This window comes from Solanum verrucosum, unplaced genomic scaffold (assembly GCF_900185275.1).
Source record: "Solanum verrucosum unplaced genomic scaffold, falcon-dt-bn FXZP01000049.1, whole genome shotgun sequence".
Lineage (NCBI taxonomy): Eukaryota > Viridiplantae > Streptophyta > Magnoliopsida > Solanales > Solanaceae > Solanum > Solanum verrucosum.
This window is the reverse complement of record NW_026020221.1, coordinates 8232655-8252900: the sequence shown is the minus strand read 5'-3', so window position 1 is coordinate 8252900 and position 20246 is coordinate 8232655. Positions and strand designations below refer to the sequence as shown.

Sequence of the window (20246 nt, the reverse complement as noted above, 5' to 3'; positions counted from 1 at the left end):
TTCCCTAATAGCTTTTGAGAAATGAACTCAACTTAAACTCTTGACTTAACTTGAAACTTGAGACTCTTTGCTTGACTTGAAACTTGAGTCTTAAAATGAAGTTAAAACGTTCAAATAAGACTCTTCAACAACTTTAAAACTTGCTTGACTTGCTTAACTTCTAAGCTCAAACTCTTAACTTCACTTGACTTCTAACTAACTCTCCTTGAATTGGATTTATGGATTCAAGGTGTTTGATCAGATGTTACGGATGAGTTCTTGACTTTTAGAAGCACCTTGGGGTGTTGGAAACAACTAGGAAACATAGGTACAATACCTAGGAACATGCATAAGAAAGTGGGGAAAGAATGGGAAAACCTGGCGCTCTGAGAGGCGCGGAGCGCCAGACCAAAAACTTCAGAGGGGGCCTGCTGGCGCACTGAGAGGCGCACCGCCCCAAGGGGGAAACTTCAGAACCCTTTTTGGGGCGCGCTGGCAGGCACGACGCGCCGACCCCTTGCCCAGAAAACTCGACTTTCCTCCCTCTTTTCTCCAACTCTAAACCTTCTAAACTTCAATGGTTTCAGCCCCAAGCACTAAGGATCATAAAATCCCTCAACATACAAGAGACTCAACTCAAAACACAATCAAATCATGTCCCAAATCCACAAGGAACTCCAACAACACAACCAACAACTTCAACAACTACAACCAACAACTTCAACAACAAAATCAACCTCTTCTTGAAAATAAAACAAGTTTGGTGTGTGGGGGAAAGGATCAACCCAACACTAAGAACTCACATACCTAGTAGGGATCACCCCCGACGATTTCCACGATGATCTTTGACGGAAACTCCTTGATCTTCTCTTCTTCTTCTCTTCTTTCTCTTTTCTTCTCTTCTTCACTCAAGAACCCTAACTCTTACTCTTTTAAAATGGGACAAAATGATCCAAAATAAGCCTAACACACCAATATAACCCCAAAAGAAATGGCTAGGGAAAAGACCAAAATGCCCTTAAAATTTCCGGACGGATTCCCTGCCAACAGCCCAACTTTCAAAGGGCATAACTCGCTCATACAAACTCGGAATAGAGCAAACTCAGTGGCGTTGGAAAGATCATTCCACAAGCTTCATAACCATAACTGGAACTACTCCTAAATCTTCCTGAGCTAGAAGTTATGACTCCTCAAAGTTGGCCAAAAACTCACTGATTTCCACACTTGGCCAAATTTCCAGATTCTTTAAAAATTCTTTCCAAAAAGAAAAATTTCCAATTCTAGGCCTCTTTATAGTTATTTCAAATCGCCGGATGTTACAGCTACTATCAATATTATATTTCTTTTGGGCTACTTCAGTGTTTTGTGGGCTACTATCAACAGAAAATTGTATGAAATAGCAAATTATTAATTCAAATTAAATGTTATAACTATAGATTCTTTTATTTGTAATTCGCAGTTAATATTCCATGCTTTTTGCCATTCCATTTGTATACCGAAATATACAAATGCAGGACCCATTTGTATACCGAAATATACAGATGCAGGATCCATTTGTATACCGAAATATACAAATAGACCGAAATATAAAAATGCAGGACCTATTTGTATACCGAAATATACAAATGCAGGACCCATTTGTATACCCAAATATACAAATGCAGGACCCATTTGTATACTGAAATATACAAATAGACCCAAATACATAATTTTTATGCATATGTATACCAAAATATATAGATTAATAGCCATAACAAACATAATGCTTGCTATGGAGCACAATTACACAAACTATAGCTATAACATACAAATATGATTTTTATGTTTGCTAAACCTAAAATTTACTCTACTATCAATACTATATTTCTTTGGGCTTTAAAACTAAGGAGGATTATTGACTTTGGGAAAAGAACACTTGTACCCAAAAAGAAAAACTATTTACAAGTGGCTATTATTTTACTTTCATACCTTCTATGTTAACTACTAATGCATGTTGCTTAATACCATATGTACATATATATATATATATATTTTTTTTTGATGGTTTCAAAAAGGGAGAAACAACGATTCAGTGAAAACACTATTCAGTTATTCCTTGATACCATAAAAGTATATATATATATATATATATATATATATATATATATACACTCTTATGGTATCAAGGAGAAATATGCAGTGTTTCAATGAAAAACTGTTCAATTACTGTTTGATACCATCAGAGTAAGAATGAAGAAACATTGGTTCAGTGAATAGAATAAGGAGGCAGACGGGTAAATAATTTGGGTCGTGGGTCCAATCAAGATAAAAATATTGATTTTAATCCAATTTAGATAAATACTTTACCTAATGGGTTCAATTTGTATAATTTTCCCTTTTAAAAAAAACTTTTGCAATAGAAATAAAGAAGACATAAGTCTTAATTAAGGAAAGTTATGAATATGAATAGCTAGGTCATCTAATCATATATCATATATATATATAAAGAGAACCCTAGGCCCGCTTACGTGGCACCACCACAAACCAGGATTCCTTTTTAAATTTATTTATCTCCAAAACTAGTCTTCCCTTTCATGAAACGTTGTGACTTCTATGAAAAGTTGTGACTTTTATGAAGCATTGCAACTTTAATGAAAAGTTGTGACTTTTATGAAATGTTGTTACCTTTCTGAAGGGTTATTACCTTTCCGAAGGGTTGTAACTTTTCCAAAGAGTTGTGATCTTTCCAATAAAGCACAATAAATATTTGTTGACACTACGCTTTGTTGTCTATAAATAGAGGAATTTCCTCTCATTTTAAAACAACGAAAATTCTGAACTTCTTTTTCTTCTTCTTCTGCACAAATAAATATTCGTGTACTTTGCTCCTGTCGAGTGACTTACTACACCATTGTATTTGTATCAATACACTGGTGAATAGAATCATTCTATCTTGAGAGGATCCATTCCTTTAAACCTTGGGTACTAGAGGGGAATAATTTCCTTAAGGGGACACTGTGCATTCACTGGGCTCAATTTTTTCCTTTATGTTTCATTCTATTGTTACAAATCCTGGTATATTTTTTTTTACAGTAATTAGTTTATGTTTATGTTATTAATATAGGACTTTGAGATTTCGGAGGAATGCTTTGCCTTAAGATAAAATGTTATTGACAATGTAGAGTATGTATCGAAAATACGGATATTACTGAATAATCATATGTAAGCTTAATAAAAGAGTTCAATCACGTGCGAAGCACGAGTAATTTACCTAGTTTATACATAATTTATGTATTTTGTAAATTAATTGGTCGAAGTATTTAGGATCATAATTATTTCATTTAATTATTAAGTAAGAGGGACACTTTTGATGCTTAGTGTAAATAATTATCTAAAAGCTATTCTTGAAAGAGCCCCAACATTTTAAAATTTGCAAAAAGGCCCCATATATAAAACCCCATTTTTTATTAAACAACAAAGAGAAGGATGTAAAAAAAAAAAAACACCCTTACAAGTTGGGATGGGCGTGCGGTTTTTCTGTTCAGTTTTATCAAATTTTGATTTTGAAAAAGTGTATATCAAACACCGAATTAAATTAGTTCGGTTTGATCCAATATTTTCAACTTCGATTTGATTTGGCTTGGTACGTTTATAAAACGATTTTTCGGTGCAAATGAAAAAATAAAAATAGACACCAAATCAAAGTATAAGATACTTAAAAAAGTAAAACCATGTTAAGTGATACTTAAAAATATTGATTTGTTTATGAATGGTTTAAATGCTTGTTACACTTTGGCTTTTGGATGAGGAAACCCCTATATATGTATATATACTTTTTTAAAATAAAAAGTACTTTCGGTTCTTTGGTATACCGAAATATCGAGACCGTTACATCGAACACCGAATCAAAGAATTGAGTTTTGGAAAAATCACCAAAATTGAACTCGAGACCTTTTAAAGATGTTTTCATACTTAATTAAGACTTGAACTCGAGACCTTTTAATTAAGGATGAAGTAACCTCATCCGCTGCACCACATCCATTGGTGGCTGAAGAAATAATATCTTTGCTAGATGTGTTCATTGACTTGTGACTTTTCTCCCACCTAAGTCTTTGCAGTTTCCTGAAAAAAAAGACCAAGTCCTCCTTCCTATTAACTCAATAAGATGACTGCCTTTTCATAGCAATATCTAGGAACTTTCTTATACAGAAAAAATTGAACACACATATACAAATTACTTCTACTAAACTTCACTTCATTATTCAATGCCCATGTAAGTTATCTCCAAATTATTTTCATTTCACCATGTAAGTTTCACTATGCTTAAGTTAATTTCTCAAGGTTCAAACTTCTTTTTTATTCTTTTCCTATAGTTTGGTTTTAGTTCCTCTTATATGAGTTGTTGATGTTCGGTATTTGTTTTTGTTTTCTTGTCATATTTGGATTCGTTTTACTTGAAGGAAGAGCAAAACACTTGTCATAAGTGGTATCTCTTTCATAATTAGCTAATCCTTTTCTCGCACTACAACAAATTCAATTCGATTATTAGGGACAAATAATTTCGTCATTTATAAATCATATTTCGTCACTAAAATTCTTGTGAGACGAAAAATAATTTGTCACTCAGTCGTCACTAACTGTGTCTCTAAAAGTATACAAAGACGATTTAGTGCTTCGTCGCTAAAAGTATTATATTAACTACAAAAAGAAAAATCGTCCCCAAATGCTTAAACATTTGTGACAAATTCATTTGTCGTAAAAAGTATATTTTTTTGTAGATAATAGTATGTTTTGTCACTAAAAAGGTTATTACTACCGACAAAATTATATCGTCGCTAATGACTATATTTTATATACCAAAAATTATTTTGTTATTAAATGTATTAATTAGGGACAATTTTATTATTATAAAAAAGATTAATTTTCCTATTATCCTCCCCCCACCCCCTACCCCCCATCTCAAGTTTATTTTAAACTCCTCCCTAGGAGCTCCCACATCATGCTTTCTTGGGGATTCGAACTTACAACCTTAAGGTTGGAAGTGAGGAGTGTTTACGATCAGATCAACTCTCTCTTGTCTCTCATTTTTAATTTATTTTCTACTTCATTCACTTCGTTCAAATTTAACTTTTGTAGATATAATATATTATATGATTATTTATACACATACACAAGTGCATGAAATTTACCACCCACAATTTATTCAAATGTAGATTATATTTTAATTAAACTATATATTTTTTAACATATCTTTAAATATATTCAGTACGATTATGTTATTTTATTCAGTTATTTTTATAAATTTTAAAAATTATATAGTACAATTATAAATTTAAATAAAATTAAACTTTCGATTTTATTTAAAAAATTGAATAATCGGTTCAATTCGGTTAGTAAATCAATTGTTTTGTAAAAAAAAACATCGATACCCATAACTATATTTAGTACTTCATCATAATATATTTGAAATCCTAGGTTGTTCGTTTCTTTCATTTGTGCTTTCATTTTTTTAGTTTATTTCGATTTTCACACTGATGGAAAAGTTAATAGAAATTCATGAAATATTTCTCACCTTTGCAAAGTCTAAGTTTGTAAGTCGATGTTATCTCTGTATAGTTGATCTATGTGCATTTGTGGAATTACTATTAAATAACTACATATTTTTAGACAGAAGCAAATAGATCGACTTAGTCTATGCAGTTTACCAATCACAAATCAATAGACACGCACAAAAATTAGCACCAAGACTTGAGAATTATTTTTTCTATCATCTTTATCGATGAAAGTGTATCAAATAAAAAAAACAAAAGTGTTAAACCAACAAATATTAGTGATCTAGTGGCAGAATCGTACCCCACTCACGATACTTATAACCTGGATTGTATTTTTGAAATGATGCATAATTGTGTAATTAAGAGAATTCATGAATTGAATTTTTTCATTTTTACAAAATGGACCGAATTCGTTGGTTTTAATATTTTCCCTCGCCAATTAACGAAAGGACTCCGTCTATTTTTTATGAAGCACTTATATTATTCTTTTTGTAAGTTGTCACTTGTAATTATGAACAATTGTAGCAAAAAAAATTGTATTTAGCTATGAATTTTTTCGTAGCAAATAGTTGAATTATTCACTACAAATTTTAAGTCGTCGCTATTTAACACCTTACAAATTTTGTGACAATTTTTTTGTTGTCACTGAATCACAGATTGTTTAGAGACAATAAAATCTTTGTCACCAATTATTTATACTATTAGTGACGAAAATAAATATCATAATTAAAGTTAAATTCTTATAGCTAAAACTTATAATATTTAACTACGAATTCTAATTTGTTGATATTGTAACAACATATTTTTTTAGATGAAATTTTTTTGGGTAAAAAAATCAATAAATTTTAAGACAAAATAATTTGTCATGAATTAGATACATTATTATGACGAAATAATGTGTCACCGATAACTTTAAATTCGTGACTAACACTACTTAACAAATGGCGCCAATTAATTTTTTGGTGGGAAACTTTAGTAGATGAAACTTTGCTACGGTTTTTTTGTTTCGTCACTAAAAGTATGTGTCTCATATATTTAAGCACGAAAAGTAAATTTTGTCACTAAAAGCGAACAATTAGTGACGAATTTGATGTCGTAGCTAATAATTACGTAGCTATATATCATATTTGTTGTAGTGTCGGATTTCGTATTCTGATCTCTTTTTACTAGTGAATTGTTCAAACCATGTTGATTTATTATATCTTTGTATTGTATTGTTTATCGTCCTTCAAGATTTGCTCCGACTATGTACATATTTAGATATATATATGTATATGTGAATCCCTATTAAAATTAATTGATGGCTTAGTAGGAAGGAAGACTTTGTGGAATAAATGGTTTCCACACTAGTGTTGTGTGTTCGAACTAGTGGCAGAGCCACCTTATCTTTAGGGGTTCATCCGAACCCCCTTCGGCAGAAAATTATATTATTTTTACATGGTTAAAATAATTTTTTAGGCATATATATAGTAGATGTCGAATCCCCTTCGGCTACTTCGTGTGCCTATTTTTTCAGATTTTGAACCCCTTGTTGAAAATTCTGGCTCCGCCACTAGTTCGAACCAACCCCAATCTCCTAATCATGGCATAACACAATCATGAATCATTGCAGGAAAGATATAGGTGTCACGAAGGAGAGAATAAGATCACTCCACTTGTGATTTTTTCTTATAAAATCAATCAACCAAATTTATCATAAAAATGTGATATGACAAAATAAATAAATTGATAATGATGAATTCATATTCAAAATTTATTCAATAATGATGAATTTAGAAATTTTGATCCAAAAGTGTTGTCAATCATCTCCAATTGGCCCAAATGCTAATGTCTATTTCTTTGTATTTCAAGAATTCAAAAGTCCATAATTTAAAGCTCAAAGAAATATAATATTGATAGTAGCTGACAAAATACTGTAATATATTTAAACAAAAATAAATTTCATAAAGAAATGATCATTATCATAATTCTTTTTTTCCAACAAAAAAAGTGAATATTATATTAGAATACAATATACCTTAGACGACTCTTTTGAAAAAGAAAGTCAGCAAGTCAAAGTACATCTAATAATGGGAAAAGATAGTAATTTTCATGGCACATCTAATAATGGGAAAAGTTTAAGTTTAGGAATTAAAATTTGTTCTTAGCATTGAAAGAGTAGTAATCTGAATTTTGTTGAGAGTCATCGATTAATGAAGTTTGGGAGAAATTTTGTAGAAGTGTAGATAGTAATTTAATCCGTGTGAGTCAGATAGTTTTTAGATAAAAATACTATATAATTATTTTTTGTTAAATTATCATAGTGAAACAAAAAGAGTTAGGAGTGCGTAAAATAACACAAAGGCGACTCCATATAGACTCTGCATTGACTTGTGACTTGTGTCTTCCTTCCCATTAAATTAATAGGCTGCTTTTTCATAGCAATCTCCAGGAACTTTCTTAAACAGAAAAAATGAACACACATATACATACTACTTGTCCTAAACTTCACTTCATTATTCAATGCCCATGTAATTTAGCTGCAAATTATGTTCACTTGACCATGTAAGTTTCTCACTTTCTCCTTTTAAGTTATTGTAATTTTTTATTTTTTACTTTTTATATCAGTAGTTCTTGATGTTAGATCGATGTTTATTCTGATTTTCTTACCATATTTAGATTCGTTCTAGTTGAAGGTGTCTCTTTCATATTTGGCTAATCCTTTTCTCGGACGAAAAAAATTGTACTTCTATTAATTGAGGAATCTTCCTTCTCACTTAATAACATAGAGAACTATTTTTTTCAATATTTTTCTTATTCTGATCATTTTTTTACTAGTGAATTGCTCATATGTAGGTCAATTGCCTAAACTATGTTAATTTATAATATCTCTGTATCTTCAAGATTAGCTCCGACTAACATCTGGTTATTTTGATCCCAACACTTGAAACTGCTATATATATTCTGATTTCGAAAGTTCATGTTGCATTAAGCACAAATTTCCCTCGACTTTTTGGTAGAAGAGATTGAGTTCAATAATTTTTCATTTTTCTAGTACTTGAACTGTAATTACAACAACAACAACTATTACTATGCCTCAGTCCCGAACAAGTTGGGATACTTGAACTATTGGCTTTTGCATTTAAGGCTCTCTCATTTGAACACCTTATATTTGTTTTTGTAGTTAATGTAAGCTAGTTACTGAGCATCCAATAGGACAGAAGCTCAATATGATGAATCCCAAGCAGGACAAATATGTAAGGTTAGTACAATCAGCTTCCTATACCAAGAAAAGCTCCATTAGCAGAAGCTTACATAAATTTCATGATATAATTCGAGTTGGCATAATACATAAAAATGCCCTTTAACTTAGACTCAACTGGCATTTATATCCTCCAACTTTGGGTCTGCACAAGTAGACACTTAAACATGTATATAACGTTATACGTGGCATCCTACATAACAATTTGCAGTCCTACATGTATTATGTCACATAGGACATGTGTGTCTACTTGTTCAACTTTATACAAGTTTAAATGTTTACCACATCCAGAGTTGGAGGGCACAAATGCAAGTTGAAGTCAAGTTAGATGACATGTTTATGTATTATTAACTCTAAATAGTAAATTAATCAATGAAAAAAACAATATAGAACCTCAACAGGAATTGAAGAACAGAAAGAATCTTAGACCTTTACTTGATCTTTCTTGTAAGTTTAGATTTGCATTAATCCTTTTGATGGTTTTAAATATACTTAGGTTTGAGGACCGGAAGTCGGAACAATCATCCTTCAGCATTGACCATAAAAGTTCATCGAATATTAGGCCATTTCATGTCAGAAAACCATGGGTTGCATCAAACAAGAAAGTTCTTGATCCTCAGGGTCAGTTTCTTCAGAAATGGAACAAAGTATGTATATTGGTTTGTGTATTTGCTGTGTCACTTGATCCATTATTCTTCTACATTCCTGTCATTGATAACAAAAATAAGTGCCTAGATTTGGACAAGACGTTAAAGATCACTGCTTGCGTTCTGCGTTCTATCACTGATCTTTTCTATATCTTTCACATTATCTTGAAATTTCGTACTGGCTTCATTGCTCCTTCTTCTCGAGATTTTGGAAGGGGTAAGTTGATTGACTATTCCTCTGCTATAGCCAAGCGATATTTGCTATCTTATTTCGTCGTTGACGTTGTAGCAGTCCTTCCACTCCCACAGGTTCGTGTCCTCAAAAGCTTGTGTTTTTTTAGCATTCTCTTAACGTAAGAGAGTATGATATAACCTTGTTTTTGTGCAGATTGTGATATTGATTATCGCTCCCAACATGAATGGCCCCATTTCTCTGGCGACGACAGAAATGTTGAAGATTGTAGTTTTTGCTCAATATGCTCCAAGACTTTTTAGAATTATTCCATTGTACAAAGAAGTAGAAAGGACTACAGGCTTCTTTAGTGGAAGTACATGGGGTGGAGCTGTTTTTTACCTTTTCCTCTTCATGTGGTGCAGTAATGTAAGTTCCCTTTCAACAAATAGATGAATCAACATTACATAAAAGATAGAGATAATGATAAAACACACACCGAAACTATTACTTTTTCGCGTGTTTCACACCTGAACTATCAGTTGTTCCCTTTTCCTATCTGAACTATCACGATCAATGTATTAAAACACACCTAGTTGAGTAGATGATGATAGTTTAGGTAGGAAAAGGGAACTACTGATAGTTGGGGTGTGAAACTCCCCAAAAAAAAGAATTTAAGTCAAATGTTTCTTTGAAAATTAACTAGTCAGGGATATGGACATTTCATTCTTGAACAAAAATCCGCTTAAATAGGTGCAAATTAAATGTGTGATCTCAGGTAACTGGAGCCTTTTGGTATCTGTTCTCAATAGAACGCCAAGATGCATGCTGGCGTAGTGCGTGTAACAAGATCCCCAACTGTTTGTCAGACTACTTACATTGTGGAGGAAAAATGAATGGAAATACTTTTTTACTGAATTCTTCTTGCCCTCTCCTGCAACAAGAAGATATAAAAGATCAAAATGACTTTGATTTTGGAATTGCACTTGATGCTCTTCAGTTTCAGGTTGTGGAAAAAAGAAAATTCCGGACCAAACTCTTGTATTGCTTTTGGTGGGGACTGAGAAACTTAAGGTGTGTTTACTTTTCTTATGGTAAGGATACATTATATTTGGATTCCATTAGTTCCATTGAAGTAACGGAATCTAGCCAACTTTAGTTTGTGATGTGCCTTGAGATGACTATCGATCTCCTGTGCCCCTTACCGTGAGGAACCTCCTCACAAGTGGTTACTCTGTTGCATCTGGCCTGTCGTTAAATATTGAGGCGTTACGTCATTATATATATAGTTTTTACTCATCATTAGCGGTCCTTTCATACCATGACTAGATATACTCTTCTACTATCACCTATCAGATTAATGTAGTTTTTACAAGTAGCTAAACAATTTTGATGACTTCTCAAGAATGTATGACCAAATTCTACATGTTGAGTAACTTCCATAATTCTGTAACTCTCTTTGGATTGTGTTAAAAGCTAAAATTTCTTCTTACATGTTTTAGTTCTCTTGGCCAAAACCTTAAGACAAGCACCTTCGATGGAGATATTATCTTCGCCATCTGCATCTCAATTATGGGGCTTATCTTGTTTTCCTTGATTATTGGCAATATGCAGGTTAGCACAATCACCCTTTATCAAACAATGTTCAACTATGTTGCTTAGACTCTGCAAAAATATTGGATCATTTTTGGAGGACCCGATACGGGTACTGCTGCATTTAATTTGGAGAGTCTGAGCAATATAGGTTGAGAGAGAAAACTTTAGAACTGCATGGCCTTGATAAACATTGAGTTCCATCTTTTCCTCTTTAAGTTTAAGCTATCACAAAAAACACTTAAAGTTTGAACTCTTTAGAGTAATTTTGGTGTGGTGTTTTTTGAAACAGAAATTATTGCAATTTGACCTGGTTAGAGTAGAAGAGATGAGAGCAAGGAGGTGGGATGTAGAACAGTGGATGTCTAATCGCTTGCTTCCTGACGATCTGAGAGAGCAAATCAGAAGACATGAACAGTACAAATGGCAACAAACCAAGGGAGTTGAGGAAGATTCATTCATTCAAAATCTTCCTAGAGACTTGAGGAGAAATTTAAAGCGACATCTCTGTTGGTCTTCGCTCAATAGAGTAAGTACTTATCAATCACATTTATAGCTATCCCTGTCCAACTTCATCATGTGTTGTGTCGAAATGGTGTTTTATCTGGTAAAGAAACATGAACCTTGAGCAATCAAAGAATGTTGCTCCCTCCATTTCATTTATATGATGACGTTTGACTAAACATGGAGTTTAAGAAAGAACAAGTAACTTTTGGCATATTCGAAAAGTACCCATAGAACTTTTAGTCCTAGACATGTCATCACATTTTTATGGCTATGAGCATGTGTCATTAAGGTAAAATGGAAAGTTTGTAGTAAAAGAGTTCCGAAATATAGAGATGCATCATTCGTTTTTGGAATATACTAAAAAAAAGAGTATCATATAAAATGAAACAAAGGGAGTATTAAATCTGAATGAAACATTATCGAACCACATGAAGTATTTTCAATCAATCAATCAACTATACATCAAGCCCAAACTAGTAAGGAATCACATCAACTCTTGCAACAAAGGGATGTCCAATGCACCACATCTCCCGATATGCAGGGATAGCAGAAGAGCCGGAACACAAGGGTCTATTGTACACAACCTTACCTTGCATTTCTGCAAGAGGCTTTTTCCACAGCCTGGTCAGGCGCTAGCTATTTATCCTTGGTGAAATATCTCATTCGACAAAACTGGAACAAATCTCTTGTGCTTAAGACATAAGAAAGAAAGGTGTACCCCTTCCTACTTCTTCTTAGACGGTGTGTTGATGATCCATAATTGCTCCTTATATCGGAACAGCTCTATCGGAATAACTTTTTTATCGTGAATGACACACTTAAGTCATTTATATAATGATGCTTCCAAACAAGCATGTTGGAATTAATGCATTCACATCTTGATGTTTAGTCTTTCAATATTGTCTCTTAGTTCTTCAAGAAGTCTTTTAGGAGTTTGTAATACATGTATCCAGTAAATTGTTATACATGTATCTAATTATTTGTACAAGACCTTTGATTTTATATTTTGAGTAGTATAAATATAGACATAGTTGATGATTGTAATTATCTCAAATGACCTTAAGTAGCCTAATAAAACTTGAGCATTCTCTAAAACAAAGAATTCTACTTCTATATTTCCTACCACAAGCACTAAATTTTGCATTGGTTTGGTATATAATGCAGGTTCCCGCATTTTCTCAAATGGACGAACAATCACTGCATATGTTGTGTGACAGACTGAAACCAGCACGCTTCACGGAGAAGAGCTACATAATCCGAGAAGGCGAACCAGTTGAAGAAATGCACTTTCTAATGAGAGGTGCAGTGTCATCTATTACCACAAATGGTGGAAGGACTGGCTTTTTCAACTCTTCTCATCTCAAGGCTGGTGACTTCCATGGAGAGGAGCTTTTGACATGGGCTATAACCCGTCATTCTTCCTCCAGTAGTCTTCCAGTTTCGACTAGAACAGTGAAGGCTGAAACTGATATAGAAGCTTTTGCCCTCACTGCTGATGACCTCAAGTTTGTCGTCTCACAATTTGGACGTCTGCATGGCAAGCAACTTCAACATACTTTCAAGTAAGTTTATTTAAGGCCTTGTTCCATTTCATTACAAGCTTCAATTTGCTTCAGACAACAAAATGGTATAAATTTTGGGAGGTATTTTGATAAACTGAAAATATATTGATGTTCGAGCAAACAAAACATGCTCGTATACAAGTAGTACACCAAAAAGTAGAAAGCCTAAATATATATGTTTTTCTACAAACAACATTCAATCTTCTATACTCCCTCAAAAGCTCTCTCCTACTTCGTTCCTTCCAAACAACCCACATAAGAGCTAATAACACAAATTTCACACCCTACGATTTCTCCTACTTCCATAACTCCAACTGGCCATAACCTCTAGTATCACCCAAAAAAAACTAGGTAAAAATCTCCCATCATAATCTCGATTCCATCAGACAATGAATGAGTAGATGGTTGACATCTTCACTGCACTCATACATATAAAACACCAACTGACATAAGTGAACTTCCTCCTCTTCAGATTCTCTGCCATCTTGATCACTTTTCTAGTTGCTAATCAAGTAAAAAAACACACCTTTCTCAACTATACCTACATATCACAGAAAATAGTAAAAAACACCGGAAAATGTTGTTGGATAGGTTTGAAGAAGAAGACAAGAGAAAAATACTTCAAGTTACTTTTGATGGACAATCAATTTTTTTTATTCATGCTTTTGTAATAGAAAGTTTGAGGCTGATAATTCAACTTTCTTCTTGATTGACATAGTTTTACATTATTTAAGCATTCTCATTTGTAATATCATCTTGGAGTGTATTACAAACTCTGTGTTGATCATAAAATACTTAGTTCTCTCTAGCTCTTATTTTTTTCATGCTTGTTAGGTAGCAGAAGTTAGGTATTTCATTAGAATTAGTAAGGTAAGACTTATGTTTAATAAAAGACCGCTAGACAATGTCTAGTGGTAAATTTGCTTTAAAAAACAAAGAAGCCCCGGAAGCCGGAAGGACAAGTAGATTGCCATTTCAAGAAGGTGTTTAAATAATATCTACATGGCACCACTCGAAAAAAAATAATTAAAACTCATGATGTACTTGGCTATTTCAGGTTCTACTCACAAGAATGGAGGACATGGGGTGCATACTTTATACAAGTAGCATGGCGTCGACACTGCAGGAATAAGCTCGAGAAATCCTTAAGAGAGGAAGAAGATAAACTGCAGACTACATTAGCTAAAGAGTGCACAAATGCACCAAGTCTTGGTGCTACCATATATGCATCAAGGTTTGCAGCTAATATGCTATGCGCCTTGCGACGCAACAATATAACTGGTACCAAATCATCTCCCACATTACCTCTACTGCTTCATAAACCAGCTGAACCAGATTTTAGTGAGAAAATATGATTCATGAGGTTGTGTGGCTAATTAACTAGAGATGTTGGAATATGTTGTATAATGTATTTCCTGAGTCAGTAGTACATTTTTTATTTGGAGTCTTTTTTTTCTACTCCCTAAGTTTCGTTCTATGTGGTACACTTTTCTATTTAGTCCGTTCTAAAAAGAATGTCATTGTACTATATTTAGAAATAATTTATCTTTAAAATTTTCTTTTTTATCTTTAATGAAATGATTTACGTCCATATAAATATCTAAGCTTTGTTTTAGACCATATATGTTTCAGAAGTGTTCCTTTTTTCTTAAATATGATGTCAAGTCAAACAATGTCACAGAAAATAGGACAAATGAAGTATCATTTACTAGATAGTGAAAGAATCTAATATTTCTGTCTCCTTCAGCATACCAAGTTATCCCAACCTTTTATCTCCAAAACTCCTCCAAAGAAATTTTTATAACACCTTAACGACTAGACTAAACCTTTAATTTGGATCAAGATGTGTCAATACTTGTATATACATTTATTAAATCAAAATTTAACCTCTATATACAATGTAATTTTCCTACAAAGGGGTGTCGGGGGTAAAATTAAACCCAACCGGCCAACCCGACCCAACCCAACCCATTTAGGTTTGGGTTGGTTATTGACCCACCCATTTGTTAGCTCAACTCATTCAACCCATTAAAAATGAATTGATATGTAACCCAAATTGATTTTTGAGAAATCTTGTCAAATTTTTTACTTTTTTAATTTTTTTTTATATGTTATATATAGTTATAATAAAGAAAAAAAATTATTAGGTACTAATTAAAGCTTATAAAATAACAAATAAAGCAACTAAAACTTAGTAAAAATTGGATAGGTTGGGTTATCACCGGTTACTAATCCGTTACCTAACCCGTTTTAACCCAACCCATTTTGACCTAAACAAATTTAAATTGAGTTGGATCTTGACTCATTTTGACCCGTCCAATTATCACCCCTAGTCGCTTGACACCCCTTACCCAACCCAAGGATATGTACGTCCGCCCCTATTATAAATGTCCTTGCTTCATTTGGTCAAAGCTTTTTTTAATATTTCCACCTTGGGCTTAATTTTTTTTTTAAAACAAAAAGAAAAGGAATTTGTGACCTTAAATAATATGTCACATGAAAAGCTAAAATAAATTGATAGAAAAAGAAAGATTTAAAAAGAAAGTAAATTATTCTTTTTAAAATGATGGGAGTGCTTTATTTTTTAAATAATAAAGTACATGAAATGATCACATCATATATGAAATGAATATTCAAATGATCTTTTTTTTTTCCTCAAGAAAAGTAGTACGTAAATAGTATATTAAATAACATTATTAGATTAGAAAATTGTTAACAACATACCTTTAGACGACTCTTTTGAAAAGTCAGCAAGTAAAAGTACATCAAATAATGGAAAAAGTGGTACGTAGTTTTCATGGCATTACATGTGGGACCCAACCATGCATGTAGGGAAATTTCTTAGGGCTTGTTTGGAAATTACTAGTTTAGTAATTATATCAAATATTTATAAAAATAAATAAAAATTGAAGGAGCGTGTAAATAAATGTTATTGTATGATAAATACATGTATATATAAGAACTATTAAAAATGAATAAAGAAAGAATTTGAAAAGTCATTTTAATAATTGAAACACAACTACACCTTCTCAATTAAATTCAATAATTTTTTACTAATAAAGTAATTACTTACCAGACCAAAATGTCAAACCATATATAAATACACTCAATCATACCTAAATCTAATAACAAGGTAATCTTCCAAACAAACTCTTATTAAAAAGGGAAAAAAGCAATATTTTTTTTTGGTTTTCATGGGCGGTTTAATATTCACATTAGAACTCAACTAAATTTCATATTAGAATTGGCAAATCTCACATTGGGATAATTTTGGTGCGGAAGCAGGGGCTAGAGGGTAAAACACTTCTTAATAAATCTCTAATAAAGACGATTTTGACTTTCTATATCTAGTAGGGTCCAAGCTTGAAACAATTAAAGTAGGAAGAAATAATATTTTTTTTATTTTTTATTTTTTTCATCCGGTGTCTGGTACCTACATTGGAGCTTTGACTATTTCGGATTCGTGCTGTGTAGGACCCCATTCGGGGGGGGGGAGCGCTCCCTAACAATAAGAATGTTTTCATAGTTAGGATTCGAACTCGAGACCTTTAATTAAGGATGAAGTAAAAATAATATCTTTGCTAGATGTGTTCATTGACTTGTGACTTTTGTCCCACCTAAGTCTTTGCAGTTTTCTGAAAAAAGACCAAGTCCTCCTTCCTATTAACTCAATAAGATGACTGCCTTTTCATAGCAATATCTAGGAACTTTCTTATACAGAAAAAAATGAACACACACATACATATTACTTCTCCTAAACTTCACTTCATAATTCAATTCCCATGTAAGTTATCTCCAAATTATGTTCATTTCACCATGTAAGTTTCTCTATGCTTAAGTTCATTTCTCAAGGTTCAAACTTCTTTTTTATACTTTTCCTATAGTTTGGTTTTAGTTCCTTTTATATGAGTTGTTGATGTTCAGTATTTGTTCTGATTTTCTTATCATATTTGGATTCGTTTTACTTGAAGGAAAGGCAAAACACTTGTCATATGTGCTATCTCTTTCATAATTAGATAATCCTTTTCTCGGATTTCGTATTCTGATCTCTTTTTACTAATGAATTGTTCAAACCATGTTGATTTATTATATCTTTGTATTGAATTGTTTGTCGCCCTTCAAGATTTGCTCCGACTATGTACATATTTATATATATGTATATGTGAACTCCTAACAAAATTAATTGATGGCTTAGTAGTAAGGAAGGGTTCGTGGAATAAATGGTTTCCACACTAGTGTTGTGTGTTCGAACCAACCCCAAACTCCTAATCATGGCACAACACAATCATGAATCATTGCAGGAAGATATAGTGTCACGAAGGAGAGAATAAGATCACTCCACTTATGATTTTTTCTTATAAAATCAATCAACCAAATTTATCATAAAAATATGATATGACAAAATAAATAAATTGATAATGATGAATTCATATTCAAAATTTATTCAATAATGATGAATTTAGAAATTTTGATCCAAAAGTGTTGTCAATCATCTCCAATCCAAATACTAATGTCTATTTCTTCGTATTTCAAGAATTCAAAAGTCCATAATTTAAAGCTCAAAGAAATATAATATTGATAGTAGCTGACAAAATACTATACTATATTTAAACAAAAATAAATTTCATAAAGAAATGAACATTATCATAATTCTTTTTTTTCCAACAAAAAAGTGAATATTATATTAGAATACAATATACCTTAGACGACTCTTTTGAAAAAGAAAGTCAGCAAGTCAAAGTACATCTAATAATGGGAAAATACAGTAATTTTGATGGCACATCTAATAATGGGAAAAGTTAAAGTTTAACTTGTTAAATTTTGTTCTTAGCATTGGAAGAGTAGTAATCTCAATTTTGTTGAGAGTGATCGATTAATGAAGTTTGGGAGAAATTTTGTAGAAGTGTAGATCGTGATTTAATCCGTGTGAGTTAGATAGTTTTTAACTTTTTACATAAAAAAACTATATAATTATTTTTTGTTAAATTATCATATAGTGAAACAAATAGGTTAACTTGTAACATTAAAGAGTTAGGAGTGGGTAAAATAACACAAAGGTGACTCCATATCTAGAATCGAAACCTCTAATTACATAAATTAAGAAATAATATCTTTGTAGACTCTGCATTGACTTGTGACTTGTGTCTTCCTTCCCATTAAATTAATGGGCTGCTTTTTCATAGCAATCTCCAGGAACTTTCTTAAACAGAAAAAATTGAACACATATACATACTACTTGTCCTAAACTTCACTTCATTATTCAATGCCCATGTAATTTAGCTGCAAATTATGTTCATTTGACCATGTAAGTTTCTCACTTTCTCCTTTTAAGTTATTGGAATTTTTTCTTTTTTACTTTTTGTATCAGTAGTTCTTGATGTTAGATCGATGTTTATCCTGATTTTCTTACCATATTTGGATTCGTTCTAGTTGAAGGTGTCTCTTTCATATTTGGCTAATCCTTTTCTCGGAGGAAAAAAATTGCACTTCTATTAATTGAGGAATCTTCCTTCTCACTTAATAACATAAAGAACTATTTTTTTTCAATATTTTTTGTATTCTGAACTTTTTTTACCAGTGAATTGCTCATATGTAGGTCAATTGCCTAAACCATGTCAATTTATAATATCTCTGTATCTTCAAGATTAGCTCCGACTAACATCTGGTTATTTCGATCCCAACACTTGAAACTGTTATATATATATTCTGATTTCGAAAGTTCATGTTGCATTAAGCACAAATTTCTCTTAATTTTTTGGTAGAAGAGATTGAGTTCAGTAAATTTTCATTTTTCTAGTACTCGAACTGTAATTACAACAACAACAATTATCACTATGCCTCAGTTCCGAACAAGTTGAGGTACTTGAACTATTGGCTTTTGCATTTAAGGCTCTCTCATTTGAACACCTTATATTTGTAGTTAATGTAAGCTAGTTGCTGAGCATCCAATAGGACAGAAGCTCAATATGATGAATCCAAAGCAGGACAAATATGTAAGGTTAGTACAATCAGCCTCCTATACCAATAAAAGTTTCATTAGCAGAAGCTTACATAAACTTCATGACATAATTCGAGTTTCCCGCTTGAGGAATTTGATAGAATGTATGTGTTCACTATCAGTCAATGGACCAGGTCCCTTGACAGAATAATAATGCGGAAAATAATAACTCAAAGTAAATCAAATACATGAAATTTTACATGGAAACCCCCTTGCTCAAGGGGGAGAAAACCAAGACCTGTCAAAGCTTCATATTACAAACTCTTATAATCTAGGAATTAAACTCCTAATCCCTTCCTTCGTAACAACTCTGTTACTGATAAGTCTTAATGTTCCCTCACAAAGGCAGGGACCCGGTCCTCTGCAGAGTATGCTCGTCCAGGACCATATGCTATACAACTGGAAAGCTGTTCGCGTCAGAAGTTGGTGAGGTCGTCAGAGTACTACACCAACCAGAAGGGACGAGGTTGTTTGTCCAATGTGTATTAACTCTTGATATTTGATATATTCAAGACAACAAACAACAAATCCATTCATTCATTCAAAGAGAGATATTCAAGCTTCAAAACAACAAGGGACCTAATAGATTGTATTATTGCTTCCTGAATTAGCTATTACTTTGATTGCCTGTATTTGTGCGTATATTATAGGAATCGTTTCGCTTGTGATAGAAACGTTTCAAACTTGGGTGAATCATTGTAAGAACTTAGTTGTGGGAAACTTAGTGTCTTACTTCAAAGTCTACATTAATCAGTTGGGTTAGTATAGTGGGCAGTGCAGACATTGCTTTGGCTCATTGAGTGATAGTGTATTACTCAGGAAAGAGATTAGTAGGTTAATCTCGTGTGTGTTGTAAACTGGGTTTTACTTTGGCTTGTGAAGTATAGTAAAAGTAGTTTGAAAAGTCCTGTGAGAACATGTCGTGATTTTACTCCCTTGAGCAAGGAGGTTTCCACGTAAAGTTGTGTATACCATCTTTACTTTCAATACTTATTTGTTTTTTGTTATTTTAATCG

General features: G+C 32.5%; 1 protein-coding gene across 5 annotated transcripts in view; it reads left to right on the top strand.

Annotated features, from left to right (window-relative positions):
* Positions 1-20246, top strand: part of LOC125831693 (cyclic nucleotide-gated ion channel 1-like) — a 65386-nt gene that overhangs the window by 10381 nt on the left and 34759 nt on the right. Inside the window, exon 1 of one of the 5 annotated variants that reach the window (XM_049510875.1) lies at positions 8705-8751. The exons of 2 other annotated variants lie outside the window; for them this stretch is intronic. In XM_049510875.1, the coding sequence (XP_049366832.1) occupies positions 8720-8751 (32 nt within the window). In that variant the 5' untranslated portion in view covers positions 8705-8719. Of the gene's footprint in view, positions 1-8704; positions 8752-17000; positions 17051-19154; positions 19231-20246 lie in introns of those variants that run through there. 2 more of the 5 variants (XM_049510873.1, XM_049510876.1) reach the window with 2 other exon arrangements.